This window comes from Sorex fumeus, unplaced genomic scaffold, assembly GCF_029834395.1.
Source record: "Sorex fumeus unplaced genomic scaffold, SorFum_2.1 ptg000120l, whole genome shotgun sequence".
NCBI lineage: Eukaryota > Metazoa > Chordata > Mammalia > Eulipotyphla > Soricidae > Sorex > Sorex fumeus.
In genome coordinates, this window is record NW_026606177.1 from 2264182 (window position 1) to 2286305 (window position 22124).

Sequence of the window (22124 nt, forward strand, 5' to 3'; positions counted from 1 at the left end):
CGCCGCCGCCCATTGGCCCGCGGCTCGGGCGCAGGCCCGCGGCCACGCCCCTCCGCCCGCCGCCGGGCCGCTCGGCTTCCTCCCCGCTGATTGGGACGGCGGGGCCCCGAGCGGCCGGCTCCGCCCCCGCCAGCTTGAGGGCTCTGATTGGCGGAGCGGCGCCCAGGCCCGTGTTGGGATTGGCGCACGGGCGCCTCCCCGCTCCCGCCCCCGAGCCCCGCCTCCCGCGGCCCTGTTCCGTTAGCAGGTTCGGTTGCTTCCGAATTCCCTCTCGCCCCGGGGGGGGGGGCGCCCGGCCGGCCCCGCCTCCCGCGCGCGACGGCCGCGGACCGCGAGGCGGGGCTCTTGAGGAGACGGCCGCCCCTTCCGCCGTTGCGGGCTCGGCTTTTTCCTGATTGGTCGGGGCGCGCCCCCAACCGCCGTCGCTCGTTTCCGTCCCCGACGCAGCTAGATGACGTCAGCCCCCGACATTCCACGTCCAAGATGGCCGCAGTAGGCAAGGAGCGACGTCGCTGAGGGGCTGACCTGAGGGGAAGGGTGAGTGTCTGACTGGCCGTGGGCTGTGCTGCCTCTCTCCTGCGCTCCTGGAGGCCGGGGTGGGGTGCGGGCCTCCGGCTGCATGGCCGGCGCGGGGGTCTCTTCCGGGCTCCCGCCTGCGCCAGCCCCCCCCCCCCAGCGGTGTCGGTGGAAGTTAGCGGCGGTGGCGGGATGCGCGGCGGGCGCGGCGCCTGACTGGGTCCGTGAGGCGGCTTCGCGGGGACGCGGCGAGCAGGGGCGGCCGCGGCCCCAGCCGGAGACGCGGGGCGGTGCGGGGCCCCCGGGGAGGCGCGGCGGCGGCGGGCCCCGAGCCCGGCCTGGCGGACGGAAACGCCGCGGGAGCCGCGGGCCCCGGCACCCGCGCGCCGTCCTGTCGGCCCTGCGGGGCGGGCGCTGCGTCTGGGGGGCGGTGGTCAGCGTCTGCGGGCATCTGGGGGGCGGTGGTCAGAGTCTGAGGGCGTCTGGGTGGCCGTGGTCAGTGTCTGAGGATAGTTGGGGGGCGGTGGTCAGTGTCTGAGGGCGTCTGGGGGGCCGTGGTCAGTGTCTGAGGGTATCTCGGGGGTGGTGGTCAGTGTCTGAGGATAGTTGGGGGGCGGTGGGCAGTGTCTGAGGGCGTCTGGGGGGGCCATGGTCAGTGTCTGAGGGCGTCTGGGGGGCCTTGGTCAGTGTCTGAGGGTATCTGGGGGAGGTGGTCAGTGTCTGAGGGCGCCTGGGGGGCCGTGGTCAGTGTCTGAGGGTAATTGGGGGGTGGTGGTCAGTGTCTGAGGGCGTCTGGGGCCGTGGTCAGCGTCTGAGGGCGTCTGGGGGGGCCGTGGTCAGTGCCTGAGGTTATCTCGGGGGTGGTGGTAGTGTCTGAGGATAGTTGGGGGGCAGTGGTCAATGTCCGAGGGCGTCTGGGGGGGCCGTGGTCAGTGTCTGAAGGTTCAGGGTGAGCGGCACCCGGCGGAGCTCAGGGTTACCCCGGACTCAGCACTCAGGGGTCACTTGGGAAGGGTCCATCCTTCCTTCCTTCCTCCCTTCTTCCCTTCTGCCTCCCCTTCCTTCCCTCCCTTCTCCTGACCCTCCTCCCTTCCTTCCCTCCTCCCTTCCCTCCTCCCCTCCTCCCCTCCTTCCCTCCTTCCCTCCTGGCTTGGGCATCCTGCTTGATGCCCGGGATCGAGCTGCATGTAAGGCAAGCACCCTGCCCGCTGTGCAGCCACTCCAACCCCCTCTATTTCCCAAACAGTCTGGTCCCTAAATGTCAGGATTACTCGGGTTTGTTGAATGTCTTTTTTGTGGTTGCTACTACCACAGGTCTTCAGTGTTAGGGTTTTCCTCCGTTTGTCTCATTTTTTATTATACCGATATACCGTGTTAGCTTGTAATCCTAAAAGTGGATGTGTGTGTGTATCCGTGTTAAAAATGTGATATGAATCAATAATAGGCAGTAAAGGAACTTTATCGTGACTAGATTCTAAAATTTAGAAAGCCTACATTTTAGGGGCTGGAGCAATAGCACAGCAGGTAGGGCGTTTGCCTTGCACACGGCCAACCCGGGTTCGATTCCCAGCATCCCCTTTGATCTCCTGAGCACCGCCCAGGGTGATTCCTGACTGCAGAGCAGGAGTGACCCCAGTGCGTCGCTGAGTGTGACCCAAAAAGAAAAAAAAATAAAGGGGCTGGAGCAATTGCACAGCGGGTCGAGCATTTACCTTGCATGCGGCAGACCTGGGTTCGATTCCCAGCATGCCATATGGTCCCTCAAGTGCTACCAAGAGTAATTCCTGAATGCGTGAGCCAGGAGCAACCCCTGTGCATCGCCGGGTGTGACCCAAAAAGCAAAAATAAATAATAAAGGCCATTTCTAAAGTTCAATGTCATAAGGGGGGGGGGGAGGCTCATAATTTTGACCTATAAAATGAACTACTTTAGGGGCTGGAGCAGTAACACAGCGGGTAGGGCGTTTGCCTTGCACGCAGCCAACCCGGGTTCCATTCCCAGTATCGCATATGGTCCCCTGAGCACCAGCAGGAATCATTCCTGAGTGCAGAGCCAGGAGCAACCCAAAAAGCAAAAAGAAAGAGTTTAATTTCAGTCACTGAATGTCTAGGGGGAAGGAAATATTTCTATGTTTTCTTTAAGACTGGGGAAGGACAATCAGGGTGAGCTAGAGTCAAGGTAATTGAGATTATTTAAAAAAAAAAGTCCCATTCAATTAAATCTAATATTTTTATACCAAGAAATTATATACAACAACATTGGCAGGTAAGATTGCACAATCATTCATAGCTTTTGAGAAAAGTCACCTGACATTTCTGACAGGCTTTTGGAAAATTCTATCTTGGCAGAGAGCGGTGAGTTGACTCTTAGATTCCATACCTGTTAGTAATCTGTTTTAGAATCTTGTTGGGAGAAGAGAGTTTGTGAGTACTGGAAAAGAAAAAGTACTCTCAGACCAGCCAAGCATCATTTTTGGAACGTTAGATGAGTGGCTGGAGAGATTAGACAGCCGGTAGGATGCTAGCCTTACACATTGCCAACCTGAGTTTCATTCCCCGTACCCCATATGGTTCTGAGCCCAGCCAGAAATGATCCATGAGCTCAGAGCCAGGAGTAAGCACTGAGCACTGCAGGGTACAAACCCCCCACAGCCCTCCCCACTTTGCCCCCCCCAAAAAAAGGTGATTATATTGCTGTATAGAGATAAGGAATGAGAAGAAATTAAGATGATAGTTCCATTTGCACTATTTTTAAAATCTCAAATTAAATACCTAGGAATTAACAAAGAAGATGAGGGGGCTAGAGAGATAGTACAGTGGGTAAGCCATCCCCAGTACCGCCAGGAGTAATTCCTGAGAATTACAGGAAGCAGAGTTGGGAGTAACCCCTGAGCACCGCCAGGGTGGCTCAGAAACCAAAAAAATTTAAAAGGAGGCTAAAGACCCATGTAATAGAAACTATAAGATATGGTTAAAAGACATTGATTAGAAACTAGGTACTGGAAATCTTACGTAGTAAAATGTCTGTTTTACCAAAAGCATTATGTTTAACAGAATCCCAAACGAAGGTCCAAAGATATTTCATGAGGAATTAGGAGAGGGAAAAAAAAATTGGGATTTCTATGGAAAAGACCTTAAGTAAATAACTTTGTCAATCCTGAGTAAGGAAAATAAGGCTGGAGACACCATATTACCTGACTTCAAACTGAACTATATACTGACAGTAATTAAAACTGGCATGGAACTAAAAATAAACTCAACAATCTAGAATAAAAAATAAAAGGCTCAAAAATAGAATCTTTGTTTCACTTACACAGTGAAATTTTCTTCAGCCATAAAAAATGAAGTTTTCCCATTCACAGCAAATTGGAGCTTGATAGGGTTATATGACGCAAAGTAAAGGTAAAGGTAAGGTAAAGGCCCTCCCGTTGTTCGTCGATTTGCTCGAGCGGGCCCAGTAACGTCTCCATCAGGAGACTTTGTTGTTACTGTGTTTGGCATATCGAATACTTCACAGGGAGCTTGCCAGGCTCTGACATGCGGGCGAGATACTCTCGGTAGCTTGCCGGGCTCTCCGAGAGGGGCAGAGGAATCGAACTCGAGTCGGCCATGTTGGCTGCATGTAAGGCAAATGCCCTACCGCTGTGCTATCACTCCAGCCCATGACGCAAAGTAAGATGGAGAAATAGAAGTATTGGATGATTTTACCCTGTTTACAATGTAAGTTGATGAAGAAACAATTTTTTTTTTTAAATGTGAATGTTGGCAATAGAACTAAGGTTACCTGAGGGGCTGGGGGTGGGAGGACAGGTATTGTGGCACTGTCCTCCTGTTGTTCATCGATTTGCTCAAGCGGGCACCTGTAACGTCTCCATTGTGGGACTTGTTGTTACTGGTTTTGGCTTATCGAATACTCCACGGGGAGCCTTTCAGGCTCTGCCATGCAGGCGGGATACTCTCGGTAGCTTGCCGGTCTCTCCAAGAGGGATGGAGGAATCGAACCCAGGTCAACCACATGCAAGTGGTATAAAAAGTTATTTTTAAAATCTCTGTATCATGTTTTTTTACAATGCAGGTGCACGCAGTAGATTTTCTTTCAATTCCTATATTGGTCGGGTTGGAGGTGGGAGGCTTTGGACTTGAGCCTGCATAGACTTCTTAGGACACCTGAAGAGTATCTCTCTATCCTAAGACACAAGAGAAAACTTGAGATGCGGTCCACCTGGATAGATTTAGATCCCCTCACGTTACCGAACCAGAATGTTGATTAGCGTGTGGGAACAGCCTAAAGCCATTATAGAGCCCTGGACAGTAGTTTGTTCATATCCACTGTAAATATGCCAAGATATGTTTCTCAGAGAATAAAAAGACTCGGGGCCACGAGGCGCACACTGTACAGGCTTCAGAACAACTGAAGAAGGGGGCCAGAGCTAACAAAAGGTCAGTTTGCTGGGAAAGACTAAATTCACCAAAACTTGGTTGTTTGTGTTTAAGATGGAGATCTGACTTGACGAAAATGGTTCTAGGGTGTAATGTTGTGTTTCTGAAACTGAAGTGGTGGCCAGAGGGAGGAAAGGCAGCAGGTGTGGAATTTAAAAACAGGCTGTGACTTTGTCGTTTTCTTGGTTTGTGGATAGAGCAAGGTAGTACACCTCTTGGACTCCATTTTCTTGGTGAAGATCCATGAGGCTCAAAAACCAGAACATACAGGCGTGGGGACTTGGAGCTGAACTTGGCACCCTCCGTGCTCCCTGGTGCTTGCTGCGCACTTTGGGAAGAGTCACTGTCCACTGTCCTCCGGTTGTTCATCGATTTTCTCGAGCGGGCCCAGTAACGTCTCCATTGGAGACTTCGTTGTTACTGTGTCTGGCATATCGAATACGTCACGGGGAGCTTGCCTGACTCTGCCGTGCGGGCGAGATATTCTCGGTAGCTTGCCAGGCTCTCCGAGAGGGGCGGAGGAATCGAACTCGGGTCGGCCATGTTGGCTGCGTGCAAGGCAAACGCCCTACCCGCTGTGCTATCGCTCCAGCCCATCTTGGGAAGAGTATGGTTTTCCATTTGGATTGCTAAGATGCGGTGGGTATTGCAGCACTTACAAAGGTGTTGGGGAAATGGGATGTTTCTCTGTTCTGGAGGAGGATGTAAAACTTCCTTCAGATGATTGGAAGCTAGTCAGTGGCTAAGAGAAGGGTATTTTCCAGAGCAGTTAGGGGTGATAGGTGCAATTATTGGATGATAGATTCATTCGTCCATCATTCTGCACCAGATCTCGGGGACGGGCAGAACAAATAAGAATCAGTTCCTGTCATAATACAAGGCTTAGGTGAGCTCAACAATGCTAGTTTGCTTTGTAAGTTACTCGGGTTCCGTTCTTGAATGTGACCAAATGAAAGCAAGATAGTAAAGCAAATATTACTGTCTTTCACAGAAATTTCTGTACTGAGGGAGAGAACTGAGTGATGACTTGGACTCTGATTTCCAACTTGTGAGTATCCATAATTCGACCTTTTGAAAAACGCAGTCTTCGTGTACGGCGATGTATGTAAAGCACATTCCTGAGATGTTGCTAACATGCCTTGGCAGGTTGCTTGTTTGTGGGGAGATTTTTGCTTTGTGGAGCTCATGAATCTCCTGGTTATTCGCAGTAATCAGAAGCTACTAATGGGGAAAAGTCTAACTTTAGGATCTTATTTTTAAAAAAAGTAGAAATACGGAAGGGCAACTGAGGTAAACTTTTTCAAGGAGAGGAATGATTGAGGGGAAAGTGTCTCAACCTTTTATGGACTGTGACAGCGCCTCCCCCCTTCCACGCCCCCCCCCCCCCAACTTGTTTCCTTTCTTGTACCCTGATCCCTTGCTCTGGCTGCTTCTTGGCTCTCCAGATTCCAGTCAGACTTACATGAATTTCACCTGGGGCCCCCTTGGACTATCCTGGGAGCACTCTGGAGGCCATATTATGGCCCCCGTTGAGAAATACTGGGTTAAAAGATTTGTTATATTTACATTTATGGGGACTCTTTCTTCTTTCTGCTCTGTATTCTAAAGGCACTACACTAGATAATCTTGGGGTCAGCCAGATAGCCCTGTATTTGTGATTTATCCTCTGGAGCAAGAGCCTTTTCCCTCCTTATTTCATGAGTTTTTCCTCTTTCCTGCCCCTTTCCTGGCAACTGGCCTGGTCCCTGTACTTCCAGAGAACACGGAGACTGTCTTTTAGGATCCAGCTTATTTCCGTTAAATGAGTTTGTAGATTTCTTTTTTTTTTCCCTCTTTCTTTTCCTTCCCTCGAATTTGCCTCTCCCTTCTACCTTAGACGAAGACCTTAATTAGCCCTCAGTTGATTAACCCCTTGTTTCAGCCACCTCTAGTGACTCCTTCCCTTCGAGCACAGACATCCTTCACTCAACTCTCCTTTCTCCTGGGGGAAAAATGAGTGATTGTCTCGTGGCCTTTTCATGTCTGAACACCACTGTAAGCTTTTCAGAAAAACTTTCAGTTTACATGAGTGTGTGTGTCTGCTTGCTTGAGACACAATTCCTGTACCAAATCAGTCTCTCAGAAAGCGGACAAGTCTGTAGTATCGTATTCAAACTGGTGTGACCATGAAGTACACCGTAACCAGTTCTAGTAGCTTTCCTCAATCCTGCCTCCGTTCACATTTCTAAAGCGTCTGTCACTGTGGCCTACACTCTGGCTTAAAGCTGCCATTCTCCTCAGCTTGGGGGTGAGAGAGGACCCCCACCCAGCAGTACTCAGGGCCTGCTCCCAGCTTGGTACTAGAAAGTCACTCCCAGCGGTTCCTGGCTACCATGTGGTGCTGGAACCCTGACCTCCTGCACCTTGATTTCTTACACAGTTCAGGACTCCCAGTTCCATATTTTCTTGACACTCTTGCTCCTTTCCATTCTGGCTTCCACATGTTCTTCACACTGTGCCAGGCCTGTGCTTGTCTCACGCTCAGCCGTCCATTCCCAACCTTGAGCTCTCATTTGTTACTTCTGTATAGGGCCAGATTTCATCTGCAGTGAAAACTTCTGGGGCAATGGGCGTGTCCTGCTTCACAAGTGGCGGGTTCACCTGATGAAAGTTCATAAGCCATAGACTTTAAATCGAGCATTTGGCTTTCCACGTGCTGTTAGGAATTAGGGATGGTTTTGCTTTTGACAGGTACACCCACGGAGAGACAAGTAGGCCTGGTGCTGAGAGATTCCGATCTAGAGGAACTGGAGTGCTTCTGGCTTGCTAGGTAGTCGAATCTGATTTCTTTCCCCAACTTATTTGGGGGGTGCATTTAGGCCATGCTTAGGACACTCTGCAGTACTGGAGATGGAACGTTTCTACTGAAGAAAGAAATTGGAAAATCACCACTGGTTAAAATACTTCAGTGATGAATGTTACAGGCCAGGTCCTCGGGTGAAGGCTCAAATTCCAGGCTAGACCCTAAGGATCTTGCCTCCGTTCACGTTTCTAAAGCGTCTGTCACTGTGGTCTACACTCTGGCTCCGACCAGTGTTGCCGTGTCGGAGTCACTGCCAGTACCCACCCTCCTCCCTTACTTCTGTCATCTAACAGAAGGTCTTTCCAAAGATGGAGCGTCAGTCCTGGACCCTACCATGGCGCTTGGGCCTTAAGACTCATTCCTATGTAAGAGGGAATGGTAAAGGGGAAAAAAGTAGTAACTTAGGGCAAGAAACTGGCCAAGGGGCTAAAAAAAGATAGGAAGTACAGCAGAGAGGGCACTTGACTTATACACAGCCTAATCCTGCCAAGAGTGACCCCTGAGCACTGCTGGGTGTCACCCCAAAAGCATAAGAAAGGAAGGAAGGAATCAGCCCATCCCAGCTTGGTCAGTATAAGAAGAGAAGCCTGGTCACTCCCCCACAGCAGGGGCACTGTGCATGAGGACACTTAACCTCTCTTTCCCCAAACTCCAGTCTGTTCCAGAAAGCACCACACTAGCCCAAATCTAGAGGCACCGTCATCTTCCTGGGACCCTTCACAGTTGGCGAGATCTCGAGAAACAAGGGAACCTGGTGCACCTAAGAAGATGCTAAGGACTACAATGCCTAATACCGTGCAGTGTCTGAATTAGATCCTGGAACGAAAAGGGATTTGAGAGAAAAGCTCAGAATCCAGGTCAAGGCTGTAATTTACTCAGCCATGTGCCAGAATTAATCCCTTGGCTTTGGTAGCTGTTCCACAGTTCCAGGAGTTTAACATCAGGTTTGCTGTATGAATGATGTGCAGAAATTCTTTACACCACCATCCCCATGCTATTTAAAGAGCTACAGATATTTTATTATGTTTTTTTTGTTGTTGTTTGGGGGCCATACCTGGTGGTGCTCAGGGCTTGCTCCTGTCTCTCCACTCAGGAATCACTCCCAAATGGCTCAGGGAACCATGTGGGTGCCAGGGATCCAACCTGGGTCATCTGTATGCAAGGCAAGAACCCTACCCACTGTGCCATCTCACCAGCCCCTGCTACAGTTATTTTAAAATGAAAGAATGGGGCCAGGGCAATTTCTCAAAGGACTGAAGTGCATGTTTTATGTGTGGGAGGCCTCGGTTTGGGCCTGGCCCACGGGGGGTGAATTCCAGGTACTCTGGAGCACTGATCTAGGAGGAGGCCCCAGCTACCTACTTGATTTGTGGGTATGACCCCAAAATCAAAAGTGAAAATAATGAGTCAAATGAAAGATATTTTGATCTGTATAAAAGGTATCCTCCTAGAAGGCATTTTCCTGTACTGATGGATCTTTTCCATCCTATTCTTCCCCACTTCCCTATTGGCAACTTTTTTCCCTCAGATGGGTTGGGGGTGGAGTCCCGCAGAGGGAGAAATTATGAACCGCTTGTATTTAATGTGGCGTTGATGAACTGGTCAACCGTTGCCTAGTCAGTCGGAGGCGTAGATTCCTTCAGGAAGGCTTCTTTTCTTTGGGTGCTTCCTTCTTCCTGGGGTAGGAAATGAGATTCCCTTTCGCGCTCTCGGCGCCGCTGCACACCACCTCCCAACAGAGATGAGGTGGCCCCCCAAAGGCTAGACGACCTGGGGTGGCCTTGGCGCCAGAGCCTGGCCAGCAGGCGGCAGCTTGCTCACTGCAGAGACTAATCTTGCTGCCGCCGCCCCTGCAGCCTCACTGCTGCTCTGTTTGGAAACCCTGCTCTCGCGTCAGCCCCCAGTTGAGGTGTTCTGGCGGCCTCCCGTTCAGAGGCCTTCTGTTTCCTATTTTCTCAATGGTGTATCTTTTAGAGACTCTTTACACTGAAGGAGAGGATGAGGAAACAAGCAGTTCAGAGGACTCCAGCCTCCACGGCTCCCCCAGATCCCTACACCTGTCCTGATTTCTCTTACTCACTTCTGTGACTTGTGCTAATGTGGCTTTATCCACTCCAGTCCCTTTCTTTTTTTTTTGGGGGGGGGGGTGTTTTAGGGCCACACCTGGCGGTGTTCAGGTTACTCCTGGCTCTACACTTGAGAATTACTCCTGTCAGGGCTCAGGGGGCCATATGGAGTGCCTGGGATTGAACCCAGGTTGACCACGTGCAAGGCAAGTACCTTACCCACTGTATCTCTCTCAGGCCCCCTTCTGGTGCCTTTTCTAAGAGGAAGTGTCTATATGGAATTAAGAGAACTAGAAAGTAGAACATGAGCTTTTTGAGAGGGGGAGGGACAAGCCTGGGATTTCCGGAAGGACCAGAGTCTAGACCAGCACAAAGGAACTGAGCCCAGGGAAGAAAGAAAGAAAAGAACGTCAAACATTCTATTTCAGTTTCTCAAAGTTGTGCTAACCCTTCAGACTCGTGAGGGGGCGGAAATACTCTTCCTTTTCAAACTACCCAGGAAAGTGGGCTCAGAAGACTGCGAGTTACAGTTTGGGTTTAGTTGCCTTGGAGGTGGGCCTGGGCCCTCACTGCCAACCAGTCTTGTTTCCAGGGCAAGTTTTGGTCCCGAATCAGGCGATGCTGGAGTCACAGCTCGTCTGTAATGGTCGTATTTGCTTACTGTGGGGTGCCCCTTCCTCTCACGCCACTGTTGCCTCTCTTTCTCCTAGGAGCTTAAGAGTTTCTGAGCATCTTTTGGAAAGAACAAATCTACTTCAATAAATGAAGGAGAATAAGGAAAATTCAAGCCCTTCAGTGACTTCGGCAAACCTGGACCACACAAAACCATGTTGGTACTGGGATAAGAAAGACTTGGCGCACACACCCTCGCAGTTAGAAGGACTTGATCCGGCCACCGAGGCCCGGTACCGCCGAGAGGGGGCGCGCTTCATCTTCGATGTGGGCACACGTCTGGGACTGTATCCTGCCTCGAGTAGGGTCCCCACCCCGGGGCCGGCAGCTCACCCTGTGCAGCAGCGGCTGTCCGCATTGGCTCTGTCGGTTAGGCTTGGCTGGCCGCTTCTTGGGTTTTCCCTTTCCTGCTTGACATTTAATTCTGTCAACTTAGGGATATCACACAGGTGGTGGAGGCCCCGGGGTCTAAACCCAGCACTGCACGTCCACCACCAACACTGCCAGCATCCCTGTGCTTTTAAGACTGTAAATAAAAGAAAGGGTGAGTGTAAAGACATGAGCGTTGAGTGGATGGCCAGACAGAGGGAAGAGCCACGGGTGGTCGCGGGTGAAGGCCACAGGGGGCAGCCCTGCCCTGCTCAGAGCCTCGGGAGCCACAGCCTTCCTGGGCTTCTGGCCAGATTCTCGCACCACAGCTTCCCATGGCCCGCAGTGCTCACCGAACCTGCTTCTGCCTTTCCGTCTCTGTCATTCTAACTTGTTTCACCATGAACAAAAGTCCTTAACCAGAACAACAGGCACTATGATACTCTGGCAACTGGAATAATTTATTTTCACCGCTTCTATATGTTCCATTCCTTCAAGCAGTTCCCGCGATATGTAAGTATCAGAATTGGGCTGAAATTCTCTGTCACGTTGTTACTAATGTAAGGTTCCGTGTACTGGTGGACTCTCTTCTTTAACCTGTTTTTCGGGAAGTATTTACTTTTTTCTGGTACGTTCTTTATATATATATAACCAGAACCAAGTCTAAGGGGTATTTTTTTCCCCAGAAGCTCTCCGTGGGGGAGGAAGTCAGCTGGGGCCCCTGCCACTCACGGGAGAGAGGCGCATGTGGGCAGCGGCGTGGGGGGCGTCCTCTGCACTGTGGGCACGTTCTTCCTGTTTAGAGATTCGTCAGCTTTAAGCTCGCACTGTGAAAAGAATTCTTTTTCTGACTCTCATCCTCCCTGACATCTGCTTTGCTCATCTGCCACCTTCTCCAGAAACTTCAATCACAGACACTTGGTGGCGCCTGAGTGGAGGACACAGTGCCTGTAAAATCACCCTCGGGCTTCGGAGAGCCCGTTCCTGGGGGCGGCCAGGCTCCGGGCCTCTCTCTCTGAGCCCGGTGACCATGTCGGGAACATTGTGTCTCCGTTCCAGGTGACAGGAGCTTGTTGCCTCTTTCTGGCTGGGAAAGTTGAAGAAACGCCAAAAAAATGTAAAGATATCATCAAAACAGCTCGCAGTCTATTAAATGATGTGCAGTTTGGCCAGTTTGGAGATGACCCAAAGGTAAGAGTCAACTTCGGTTTGTTTGGGGGTGTGGCTGTTGGGTTTTTCTTGGTTGAGCCACACCCAGTGGGGCTGGGTGACCATGGGGTGCCGGGTTCAGACCCACAGCTTGTCCCTGCACAGCCTGTGCTCAGCCTTCAAGCCATCTGTCAGCAAGTCGTCTTCCTGCCAGCCCCTGACCCCCTGAAGGGCCTCCAAGAGGAGAGGGATGGGGTGCAGCCTGCTTCGGGCCCTGCTGTGGGCTGAGCACTCAGAGATGATAGGACTCGCGCGGGGCTGCAGGCCTGTCCGAGCGGACCACCACTTCCCGCGCGCCGTGTGCCAGGGCATGGCAGGGGATCATGATACTTCAGTTGCTTTCAGACACTCAGAAATTGATGTTACGGGGCCGGAGCGATAGTACAACAGGGAGGGCATTTACCTTGTACACGGCCGACCCGGGTTCAATCCCTGGCTTCCCATAGGGTCCCCCAAGTACCACCAGGAGTAATTCCTGAGTGCAGAGCCAGGAGTAACCCCTGAGCACCGCCAGCTATAACCCAAAAAGCAAAAAAATAAACAGAAATCGTTATGACAGACAAGAACAGGTGGAGGGAAGCTAACCTCAGGTCCCTAAAGGGTGTTCTGAGGACATAATAAAAGCACCAAGCAATTATTTTAACCCCTTTCCTGATTCTGGTGGGACAGTTAGGAAGGGACAAATGATCTACCATCGATTTCTGAGTGTCTGAAAGCAGCTAGTCTCATGAAGCCACGGTCTTGTCCTTTTGCCCCTCCCCTAGTAGAGTGTCTGGGCAGAGCGTCCTTTGACAAGTACTTGTTGACTCCAGACAAACTCCTTCTGTGGGGAGGAACCTGGGTTCATGGTGGGCGCAGCACCCGGCAGGCCTGGCCGCTTGTCCCTCACTAGCTGCTGTTTCCTGCTCAGTTTGCCCTCTCCCCCCAAGACCCATGTCTGTTCCCTATACTCCGGGGAGCCTCCAGACACCCAGACGCATTTGCGTTTCCTGGTGTCGTGGTTGACACTACTCGTCTGGACAATTGTCACCGTGTCAGCTCTGTCTCTTGGACTTGACCACACGGGTTTGCCTCCGCGCCTTCCGAGAGTGGCATGTTCCTATGTGGTGTGATTTGGCAGGTGACTGCTTAGTTCTGGAAGTGCTTACAGACATAATGGTAATAGCAGTCCCAGATCCTAAAGAAAGTTGATGGGGGAGTTTCTAACTCCATGCACCTGCATGTATAAATGTGGAAACCTATCAGAATCCAGAAGACCAGGTCACGTGTTGCCTCACAGTGGCGTGCATGCACCTCGCTGTGTGGCACCACTTGGAGACCATTGACCTCGCCACACTGCTGTTCTGCATCGAGCACGTCGGTGACGGTGGCCACTTCCGGTCCTGTGATTCTTGAAAGAATCCAGGTTGGAGCCCAATCCTCTTAGCTCTGGACACTGCGTGAAGGATTGACCGTGTAGACCAATCCTGATCCCTGCAGAGTAGGGAGATAGTCATGAAAGGGTCACACTGCCACCATGTCTTAGTCACAGGTCACAGTGGACCTTGTGACCCATTTGCTGCTGGACCCCACTAGGCATGGCACACTGCGCCCCACCCTGCCTCGCTCTTTTGTACATCTCTTCTGCAATGATCTGGGCAGTCGACACTGGCCCCGGCACAGAGCAGGGGCTGATGCCTGAAAAGGCTGTCGGGGCAGCTCGGAAACAGAGGCTCGGGATCACCGAATCATGGCACCCATGTGTGCCAGGCTCGGACCCTCTGCTCCCCCTTAGAGTACTCTCACCAGCATCAGCTCTTCACTTGGGTGACTGCGTGTGGCCCAGTGGTGAAGCGCCCTGACTGGCGTGCCCACAGCTCCGGGGTCAGAACAATCAGCCTGGGAACAGAGTGGGCAGGGCCGGGAACAGAGTGGGCAGGGCCGAGGGGAGCCAGGAGAGATGTGGGCCCCAGACCTATAATTATCCCAGGCAGGGAGTATTGTCACGGCCAGAGAAGGCAGCCTTGGGCTGTCTCGTAACAGGATCTGGGCTCCAGCCTGGATTGTTTCAAGTTAAAGTTTCAGGGAAACAGGTGGTGACAAAAGCAGGAGGGAGGGAATGCTTGCAGGATACTGATGGAAGCTTTGTCAGAGTCTCGAAATTCTTCAGTGCATTTCTGAAAAAACGTGGGAAAAAAACAGGTGAAAAAGTCTTTGTCTTCCTGTGCCTGTGGAGTCTCTGTGGCCATGAAACGTGGCATTCTGAAAGCCAGCTCCTCCCGTGTCTTCCTCCCCAGAGCCGCTGGGCTAGTGAACCACTGGTTGTCTGTTCCCATTCTCTGCGACATCCTTTCTCTGTTGCAGCAGGTGACTCTCTCACTGTGTCTTCCTGTATCTTGCTGGTCACTGTGGTCTGGACAGAGGTTGAATTCAAGAACCTAGTGTGTATGGGTACTAACTAGGTACAAAGACTGTCATTCGTTGTGGCAAGTCTCCAGGAATAAAGCTTACAAGAAATTTTAGAAACCTTGTTGGGATGTGTGGTGGAGAGGAATAAGTTCCCAGATAGCAATTTTAAGTGATGTTTATCACTGTCACTGTCCTCCCGTTGTTCATCGATTTGCTCGAGTGGGCCCAGTAACGTCTCCATCATGAGACGTGTTGTTGTTGTGTTTGGCATATTGAATACGTCACGGGTAGCTTGCCAGGCTCTGCCGTGCGGGCGAGATACTCTCGGTAGCTTGCCGGGCTCTCCGAGAGGGGCGGAGGAATCGAACTCGGGTCGGCCGTGTTGGCTGCGTGCAAGGCAAACGCTCTACCGCTGTGCTATCGCTCCAGCCCGGTGGAGAGGAAAGGAAGTTAAAATTGTTCCAGAGTAAAAGATTTGAATAACTAGCTGGGGGTCGAGGGAGCAGCAGTGGTTTGGGGCCCTTTACTGCAGTTCCTTGTCGGGGGTCCCAGAGCTCTGGCAGCACCAAAGGAGGTGTGGGGGCGAGCCTATAGAGAAGCACCCCCACCCTCCAAACCCCCCTTGCCTTTCCCCATTCTCCTTTACAGCAGGACCCCCAGGCATAGCGCGGGCGGGTGGCCGTGCCAGAGGTGCGCCCAATCCTGCCTCCTGGTTGTCTTATGGTGCCGAGTACCCTGCCCAGGCCTCCCACATGGGAAGGATGTGACTTGCCTTTTGAAGCGCTCTCCCTGGCTTGCGGGGTTGGTCTTGGGGGTTATTTTGACTTGGTCTTTTAGGGGGTTGGGGGGTGAGCCACACTTGGCCATGCTCAGGGCTTACTCCTGGCTCTGAGCTCAGGAATGATTCCTGGCAGGGCGCAGGGGACCTTATGGGATGCCAGCAATGGAACCCACATTGGCCAAGTGGAAGGCAGACACCCCACCCATTGTCTTTTTTTTTTTTTCTTGTGCTGGGGATTGAATCCAGGCCTTTATAGATAGAGACATCTTCTATGGGCTCTATCCGCAGCCAAAAGAATTCACGGTAGGGAAATTTTAGCCTTTAAGGGTTTCGAGTCTTTAAAGCATTTCCTGTCGACAGTTCCATAAATTCAGTGATTTCCCAGTTAGAACACCAGTAACTTTGATTCTCTGTAGAATGGGGGGGAGCGGGGGAGGAATGTACTGAAACAAACTTAAAAAAAAAAACTAATCATTAACTCTCCCTGGTTTAGAAGGAGAGGAAAAAACAGAAAATAGTTGGTATGCACGTGGTTCTGCCTAGTTTATAAATGGTCGGGTTAGGAAAGAAGTTCTTGGATTCATCTCTAAATGACATTGGGGTTACTTACTCCAGCTTGAGGGGCCCCTGCAGGTGGGTCTTTTTCACGTATGTGGTATAAATATCTGTCTTGTCTGGCACTGGGGACTGTCCATGGACTGACAGCCGTTCTCATCCTCTCGTTAGACCTTTAAGTTTTCCATAAAAATTCCCAAAGAGTCACTGAGTTTTCAAAAACTGGAGCTCAGTTCAATTGTAACAGGAAGTGTATTTCGTAAAAGGGGGTCACATACTGGAAGGAGTGAGCTTCCAAGAATGTTTATTTTGTTTCCAGTCCTTTAAAAATTGCCTCTGGTGGAGTTCATGCACAATTCAGTCAGCCTAATCAGTGGCTGAATAAATAGCAGTAGCCCTACATAAAAAAAACAAAAAATAAAAAATTCGCCTCTGCCTGGTCTCTCATCTGAGTTCTTCCCAGAAGTGAGCGCTTTTCCCTTCATCTGAGCGGGCTGGAATTCCGAGGGCAGAGAAGAGCACGGCGCCAGGGAGAGCTGCTGGCTGGGGCAGCCCGTCAGACCCTGCCCTGCTGTGGCCACCCCATCACATGGTTTCTGTTTTCAGGAGGAAGTAATGGTTCTGGAGAGGATACTGCTGCAGACCATCAAGTTTGATTTACAGGTAGAGCATCCGTACCAGTTCCTGCTCAAGTATGCAAAGCAACTCAAAGGTAAGAAAACGTTTATTAAAAAAACTGTTTGCTCTGGAACCAAGTCTTTAGAGTGATGTGCAGTTACCTCTGCAATGAGGCCAATGGTCCGCGTTTGCAGTGTCCGGGCCACAGCTTGCCTGGAAGCAGTCCACTGGAGCCCTTCATACTCCTCCCTCTTACGACGTCCGGTGTCCAAGTGACAGGATGCAGGGAATGAGTCAGGGTTTTTTGAATACCCCAATAAAATGTGCCTGGAGCCAGGCCTGCCGGAAGTGGTGGCTCCGCAGGGGTCATGTGGAAGGAGAGGGCGCCGTGGGGCTGGGCCGCCGCCCTCCTTCTCAGCAGAGCTCCGTAGGAGACCTGGCATGGTGCTCAGCAGCCTCGGGCCCACTGGCGGGGACACTGGGCGCTTCTTGGGCCCCTTTTTGATTCCTCTGTCATTGCTAACCTGCCTACCCCCCTCAATTCTAGGCGATAAAAACAAAATTCAGAAGTTGGTTCAAATGGCGTGGACTTTTGTGAATGACAGGTATGCTGGTTGGAGTGTCGGTTTCATGGGGGGACTCTGCTGTGTGGGCTCTCAGGTCCACACTCTGGTCTGTGTGGACTCCAAGCGGGTAACTGGAGCAGAACGGGCACCCGGTGCCCTCAGGCCTCCTGTGGTGCTGTGGGAGACTGACGGCTCCTCCCCAGTGACCAGAAACCCAAAGCAGGATGCTGGGGGGGGGGGGGGGGTTGGACCATTTGCTTTTGGGGAGAATGTGCAAGGGCTGGAACATGAGCTCTGCATGGGGGAGCCGAGGGCCACTCCCAGCACCCTTTGGACCCTCGAGCACCCCCCCCCCCCCCCAAATCAAAGCTTCTAAATTGCAACCTGAAATAGAATCTTTTTGAATCTTCCCTGTAATGGCCCGAGGCCTAGTGACTCTCGGGGACAGCAGGGTGTCTTGTCCCTGCCCCTGTTGGGGCAGGACAGCGCAGAGGCTGTGAGGGGCCGTCTGAAGAGCACGGGTGTTCACATTGGTCCCTGCTGGGGTTCCTGGCCTCCAGGGGCAGGCAGAGAAGTGACCAGGCTGACACGACAGACCCCACCACCTCACAAAGCCTGAGCACTTGCCTCCTGTGGGGAGCACTTTTGGGGAGTCCGCCCCCTGCCCCGTCAGTCCCACCTGCTTCCTGCCGGTGGTGTTGGCGCAGGCATGTCATGTCCCTGTCTCTCGTGGGTGCAGTCTCTGCACGACGCTGTCACTGCAATGGGAGCCCGAGATCATCGCCGTGGCCGTGATGTACCTCGCGGGGCGTCTGTGCAAGTTCGAGATTCAGGAGTGGACCTCCAAGCCCATGTACCGCAGATGGTGGGAGCAGTTCGTGCAGGACGTCCCTGTAGACGTTCTGGAAGGTACCCGCCCTGCTCTGCTCATTCTTCCCGGGGAGTGGCCGCATGGACCCCGCAACTTGGCGTGTCTGCCCACGCAGCGGGGCGGGGCGCGAGGTGGTGCCGTCACAGGTCCACATGGGGGGATGGTGGTTTCCCCGGGAATTCTCACTGGGAATAGTCGGACTCAGCGTGCCGTTTTCTCTCGCACAGACATCTGCCACCAGATCCTGGACCTGTACTCGCAGGGCAAGCAGCAGATGCCCCATCACACCCCGCACCAGCTGCAGCAGCCCCCGTCCCTCCAGGCCACACCGCAAGTGCCGCCGGTGTCCCAGCCCCAGCCCTCGCAGGGCACCGAGCCGCCCCAGCCCCCACAGAAGGACCCGCCGCCCGCGGCCCCACCACAGCCGCCGCCTCCACCACCGGCTCAGCCGCCTAAGAAACCATCCCCGCAGCCGAGCCCACCCCGGCAAGCCAAGCGGGCTGTGGTGAGTCGGGGGGCGTGGGTTGGGGGTGCCGCACCACAGCAGGGCTGGCCCACCTGACCTCACCCTGTGATGCATGTCCCAGCGAGCCCCAGAGTAGCATGGTCAGGCGCGGGGCTCTGTCCTCAGCTAGACCACTACTCAGGGCGCCTCTCGCATGACACCGGGGTGTCCTCTGGCTCGCTGGGTGTTCATGTCTTGTGAGTCACGGGGGTTGAACAGGGGTTCTAGCACATGCACGCATGCACCCCAAACTGTGTCCCCGCCCTGCCCTGCTCTTGGCTTGGGGTTGGTTTCTTGTCTCCCACATAGTGGAATCACAGGGTGTTGGCAGTGTCCAGCTCTGCTGTTGTCAGCGGTGCAGGGACCTGCGTGGGGCGGGTCTCTGGATACCCAGAAGGGGGCCAGCTGGGGAGGCTAGGCCTTGGGGGCCTCTGCGCGTGCTCACAGCCCAGCGATGGCCCCCAGGTCCCCTTCCCCCTCGCTCATGTGTCGGATGATAGCACAGCGGGTAGGGCGTTCGCCTTACAAGCGGCCAACATGGCCGACCCGAGTTCGATTCCTCCGCCCCTCTCGGAGAGCCCGGCAAGCTACCGAGAGTATTCGATATGCCAGACACAGTAACAACAAAGTCTCCAATGGAGATGTTACTGGGCCCGCTCGAGCAAATCGACGATCAACGGGAGGGCCTTTACCTTTACCTAGTGTGAGGGGCGAGCTCAGCATGATTTGCGGTTCCCTAGAAGAGGCACTGGGTGTTCAGTGCCTTATGGGACACAGAGCATGGGGAAGACAGGGACGGGGCTGGGGCCCGGCCCAAGCACTTAACCCGAGGCCCGGGATTCCAGCCCCAGCCATGGCACTGCCCCATACTTGGCCCAGAAACTGCCCACGTGTGTGGGTTCCATCAGGGTCCCAAGGGCATGTTTGGGGGCTGCCCGGGCCGTCCGCTTTCCCCTCTGGCCAAGGTCCGGACTAACTCCGTGTTCTCTTGTGACAGGTGGTCTCGCCCAAAGAAGAGAGCAAAGCTGCAGGTACTTCCCGTCCGGGTCTGGGTCTGTCCAGCCGCCTTCTCTCAGCTGGGTCTGCAGGACACTCAGCTGCTGCCCAGCTGGCCGCGGCCATTCTGTCCTTTGACTCCGTCCCACAGGCTCTGACCAAAGCGGGCGTCCAGACAATGCGGTTGGGGACTGCTGTGCGGGCTTAGTGGGGTGCGGGGTGCGGCCTGGGCACCCCATCCTCCACGCCACCCCCGGGATTATCGGTTCAACATCCCTACCTTCCTCCCAACCCCCCGTCTCAGTCCCTTCTGTTCTCTTCGCTTCTCACATCCCTCTGGGGCCCCTTCAACTCTCTGGGCTCAGGGGACCTGTATGGCCCCTGGTTAAGAACTGCTGATCTGGACAGTCTGAACCTAAGGGGCGTGGGGAGCCCCAGCAGAGACCGAGCCAGTTCCCGGGGCGGGGGGGAGGGGGGAGGGCAGCAGGCAGCGGAGAGAAGATCTGAGTCCACGGAGGTTGGCAGGGGTATTTGGCCTCCGGGAACCGGAGGGCGGGGCCCTGGGCTGGGCCACACTGGGGACAGAGGGACCCACGGCTGTACACTGCTGCCAGCGTGCTGGAGTAGACAGGCGAGTCCGAGGTTCGAGGAGAAGCTAGTGAAAGGGAGCGTCCCGTGTCTGCCCCAGAGCCCCACTGCCGTGCTTGCTGCCAGTGTGGGACCAAGTGTGTGGGGTGGGGGCGGGGCGGGGGTGCTGAGGTGGAGGCTGTTTGTTCCCTGTCTGGCCCGGCCCCAGCTCCATGGTGGTTTGCGGGAACTGGGGTCAGCGCGAAGGTGGGCTGAGCGCAGAGGCCGGGGGGCGTGAGCTCGCTTGCGCTGCTTCCTTTTGGGACAGGTGACATGGCTTGGCCACGCGGGACGAGACACTGTCCCCAGCAGCCTTGCCTCCTGCGCAGGCATCTGGTCACGGCTGATTCACGGGCAGGTGACGTTTCCTCTCCTTTTTCTTTTCAGAACCGCCACCACCTAAGATCCCTAAACTGGAGCCCACTCACCCACCGCTGCCCCCGGCCCACCCGCCTCCAGGTAAGTGTGCACGGCGGGGAGGTGGCAACTCGCTCGTGCCTTTGTGGGGGTCATTTGGACTGTCCCAGGGTTAGTCTGTGGAAAGGCGGTTCTGATGCCAAAGGTTAAGTTGAGGCGCTCGCAAACATTTTGTCTTCCACAAACCCAAACACGTTGGACATGTTGTGAGCTCAGAGTCGGCCGGAGTATTCTGACCCGCAGAATATTCTGGAAACGACTCACCCTGTCTGGGCACCGATGCAGGCAGTGCCGCCAGCCCTGCAGGGACTCCCTGGGGCTGTGTGCGGGAGACCAAGAGAAGGAGCCCAGGCCAGCCCCGTAGCACTGCACGTTCGAATGCCCGCGACGTGACAGGATGTGCCTCCCCTCCCCCTCTCCAGACCGGAAGGCCCCGCTGGCTGCTGCGATGGGCGAGGCCGAGCCGCCCGGCCCCGTGGACACCGGCGACCTGCCCAAAGTCCAGATTCCTCCCCCAGCCCACCCGGCGCCTGTGCACCAGCCCCCGCCGCTGCCGCACCGGCCCCCGCCACCGCCGCCGTCCAGCTACATCACGGGGATGTCCACCACCAGCTCGTACATGTCAGGGGAGGGCTACCAGAACCTGCAGTCCATGATGAAGCCCGAGGCCCCCTCCTATGGGGCGCTGCCCCCCACCTACCTCCCCTACCACCCCCATGTGTATCCCCCAAACCCACCCCCGCCGCCTGTGCCCCCGCCCCCCACCTCCTTCCCCCCGCCCACCATTCCCCCTCCTACTCCCGGCTACCCCCCGCCACCCCCCACCTATAACCCCAACTTCCCACCCCCACCCCCACGCCTGCCCCCAACGCACACGGTGCCCCCGCACCCTCCTCCAGGCCTGGGCCTGCCACCTGCTAGCTACCCGCCTCCGGCCGTGCCCCCAGGAGGACAGCCCCCCGTGCCGCCCCCCATCCCTCCCCCCGGCATGCCACCGGTGGGGGGCCTGGGGCGGGCCGCGTGGATGAGGTAACCAGCGCCTCTTGCTTTGTTTCCTATCAACTTGAAGAGGGGTTGTGGGAGGCAGCCGGGAACCTCGCGTGGCGCCAGGCCCGTGGGGTCATCCCTGCAGGGAGGGGGGGGCCGCCGTGACCAGCGGCCTCCTGTGTCCCACACTGGGTCACTTCACTTGTGACACTTAACCAGCCACATTGGCTCAGCGAACAGCTTCCAGAAGGAGTGCGTCTCCCTCCAGTCCGTGCCTAGCTCTCCTGGAAACTCGTTTTTGGATACCCCCGTCCGTCCGAAGTCTGCTGCCACGGCTTCCGTCGCGGCCAGCGTTCTCCCCATGCACCCCGAGGTCAGAGGGACCTCACCTTTGGTTTAGGTATTTGCATCCTTTGTCCTGCATTGTTTGAGGGGGGAATTGTACTCGGAAAGTAGTCTGTTTACATCGATTTGCAGATCCCTGTACGCAGAGATATATTTTTTAAGTGTGAATGTAACAGCATACTGTGAATTCCATCTTGGTTACAAACGAGACCCCTTCGGTTATCCAATAAAAGTCTGTTCGAAAAGTCGGTCCTGCTGAGTGTTGGGGGGAGAGGGGCCCTCCCAGGCAGGCCGTGAGGGCCCAAAGTTCACCCCCCTCTGCTCCCAGCCGGGGGCCCACAAGCAGACCAGCCTT

At 54.4% G+C, this 22124-nt stretch overlaps 1 protein-coding gene across 2 annotated transcripts; it reads left to right on the forward strand.

Moving 5' to 3' along the window:
• The first annotated feature begins 367 nt into the window (after positions 1-367).
• On the forward strand, positions 368-22017 carry CCNK (cyclin K). 2 transcript variants are annotated; one of them, XM_056135495.1, is made up of 11 exons: positions 368-537; positions 10574-10822; positions 11336-11417; positions 11964-12095; positions 16444-16549; positions 17003-17060; positions 17761-17930; positions 18120-18397; positions 19395-19428; positions 20408-20479; positions 20860-22017. In XM_056135495.1, exons 2-11 carry the CDS (start codon positions 10626-10628, stop codon positions 21468-21470), a joined length of 1740 nt encoding a protein of 579 aa, XP_055991470.1. In that variant the 5' UTR covers positions 368-537; positions 10574-10625; the 3' UTR covers positions 21471-22017. The 2 variants fall into 2 exon arrangements, with proteins under 2 accessions (XP_055991470.1, XP_055991471.1); XM_056135496.1 differs by lacking the exon at positions 368-537 and adding an exon at positions 5946-6003.
• Positions 22018-22124: the final 107 nt, after the last annotated feature.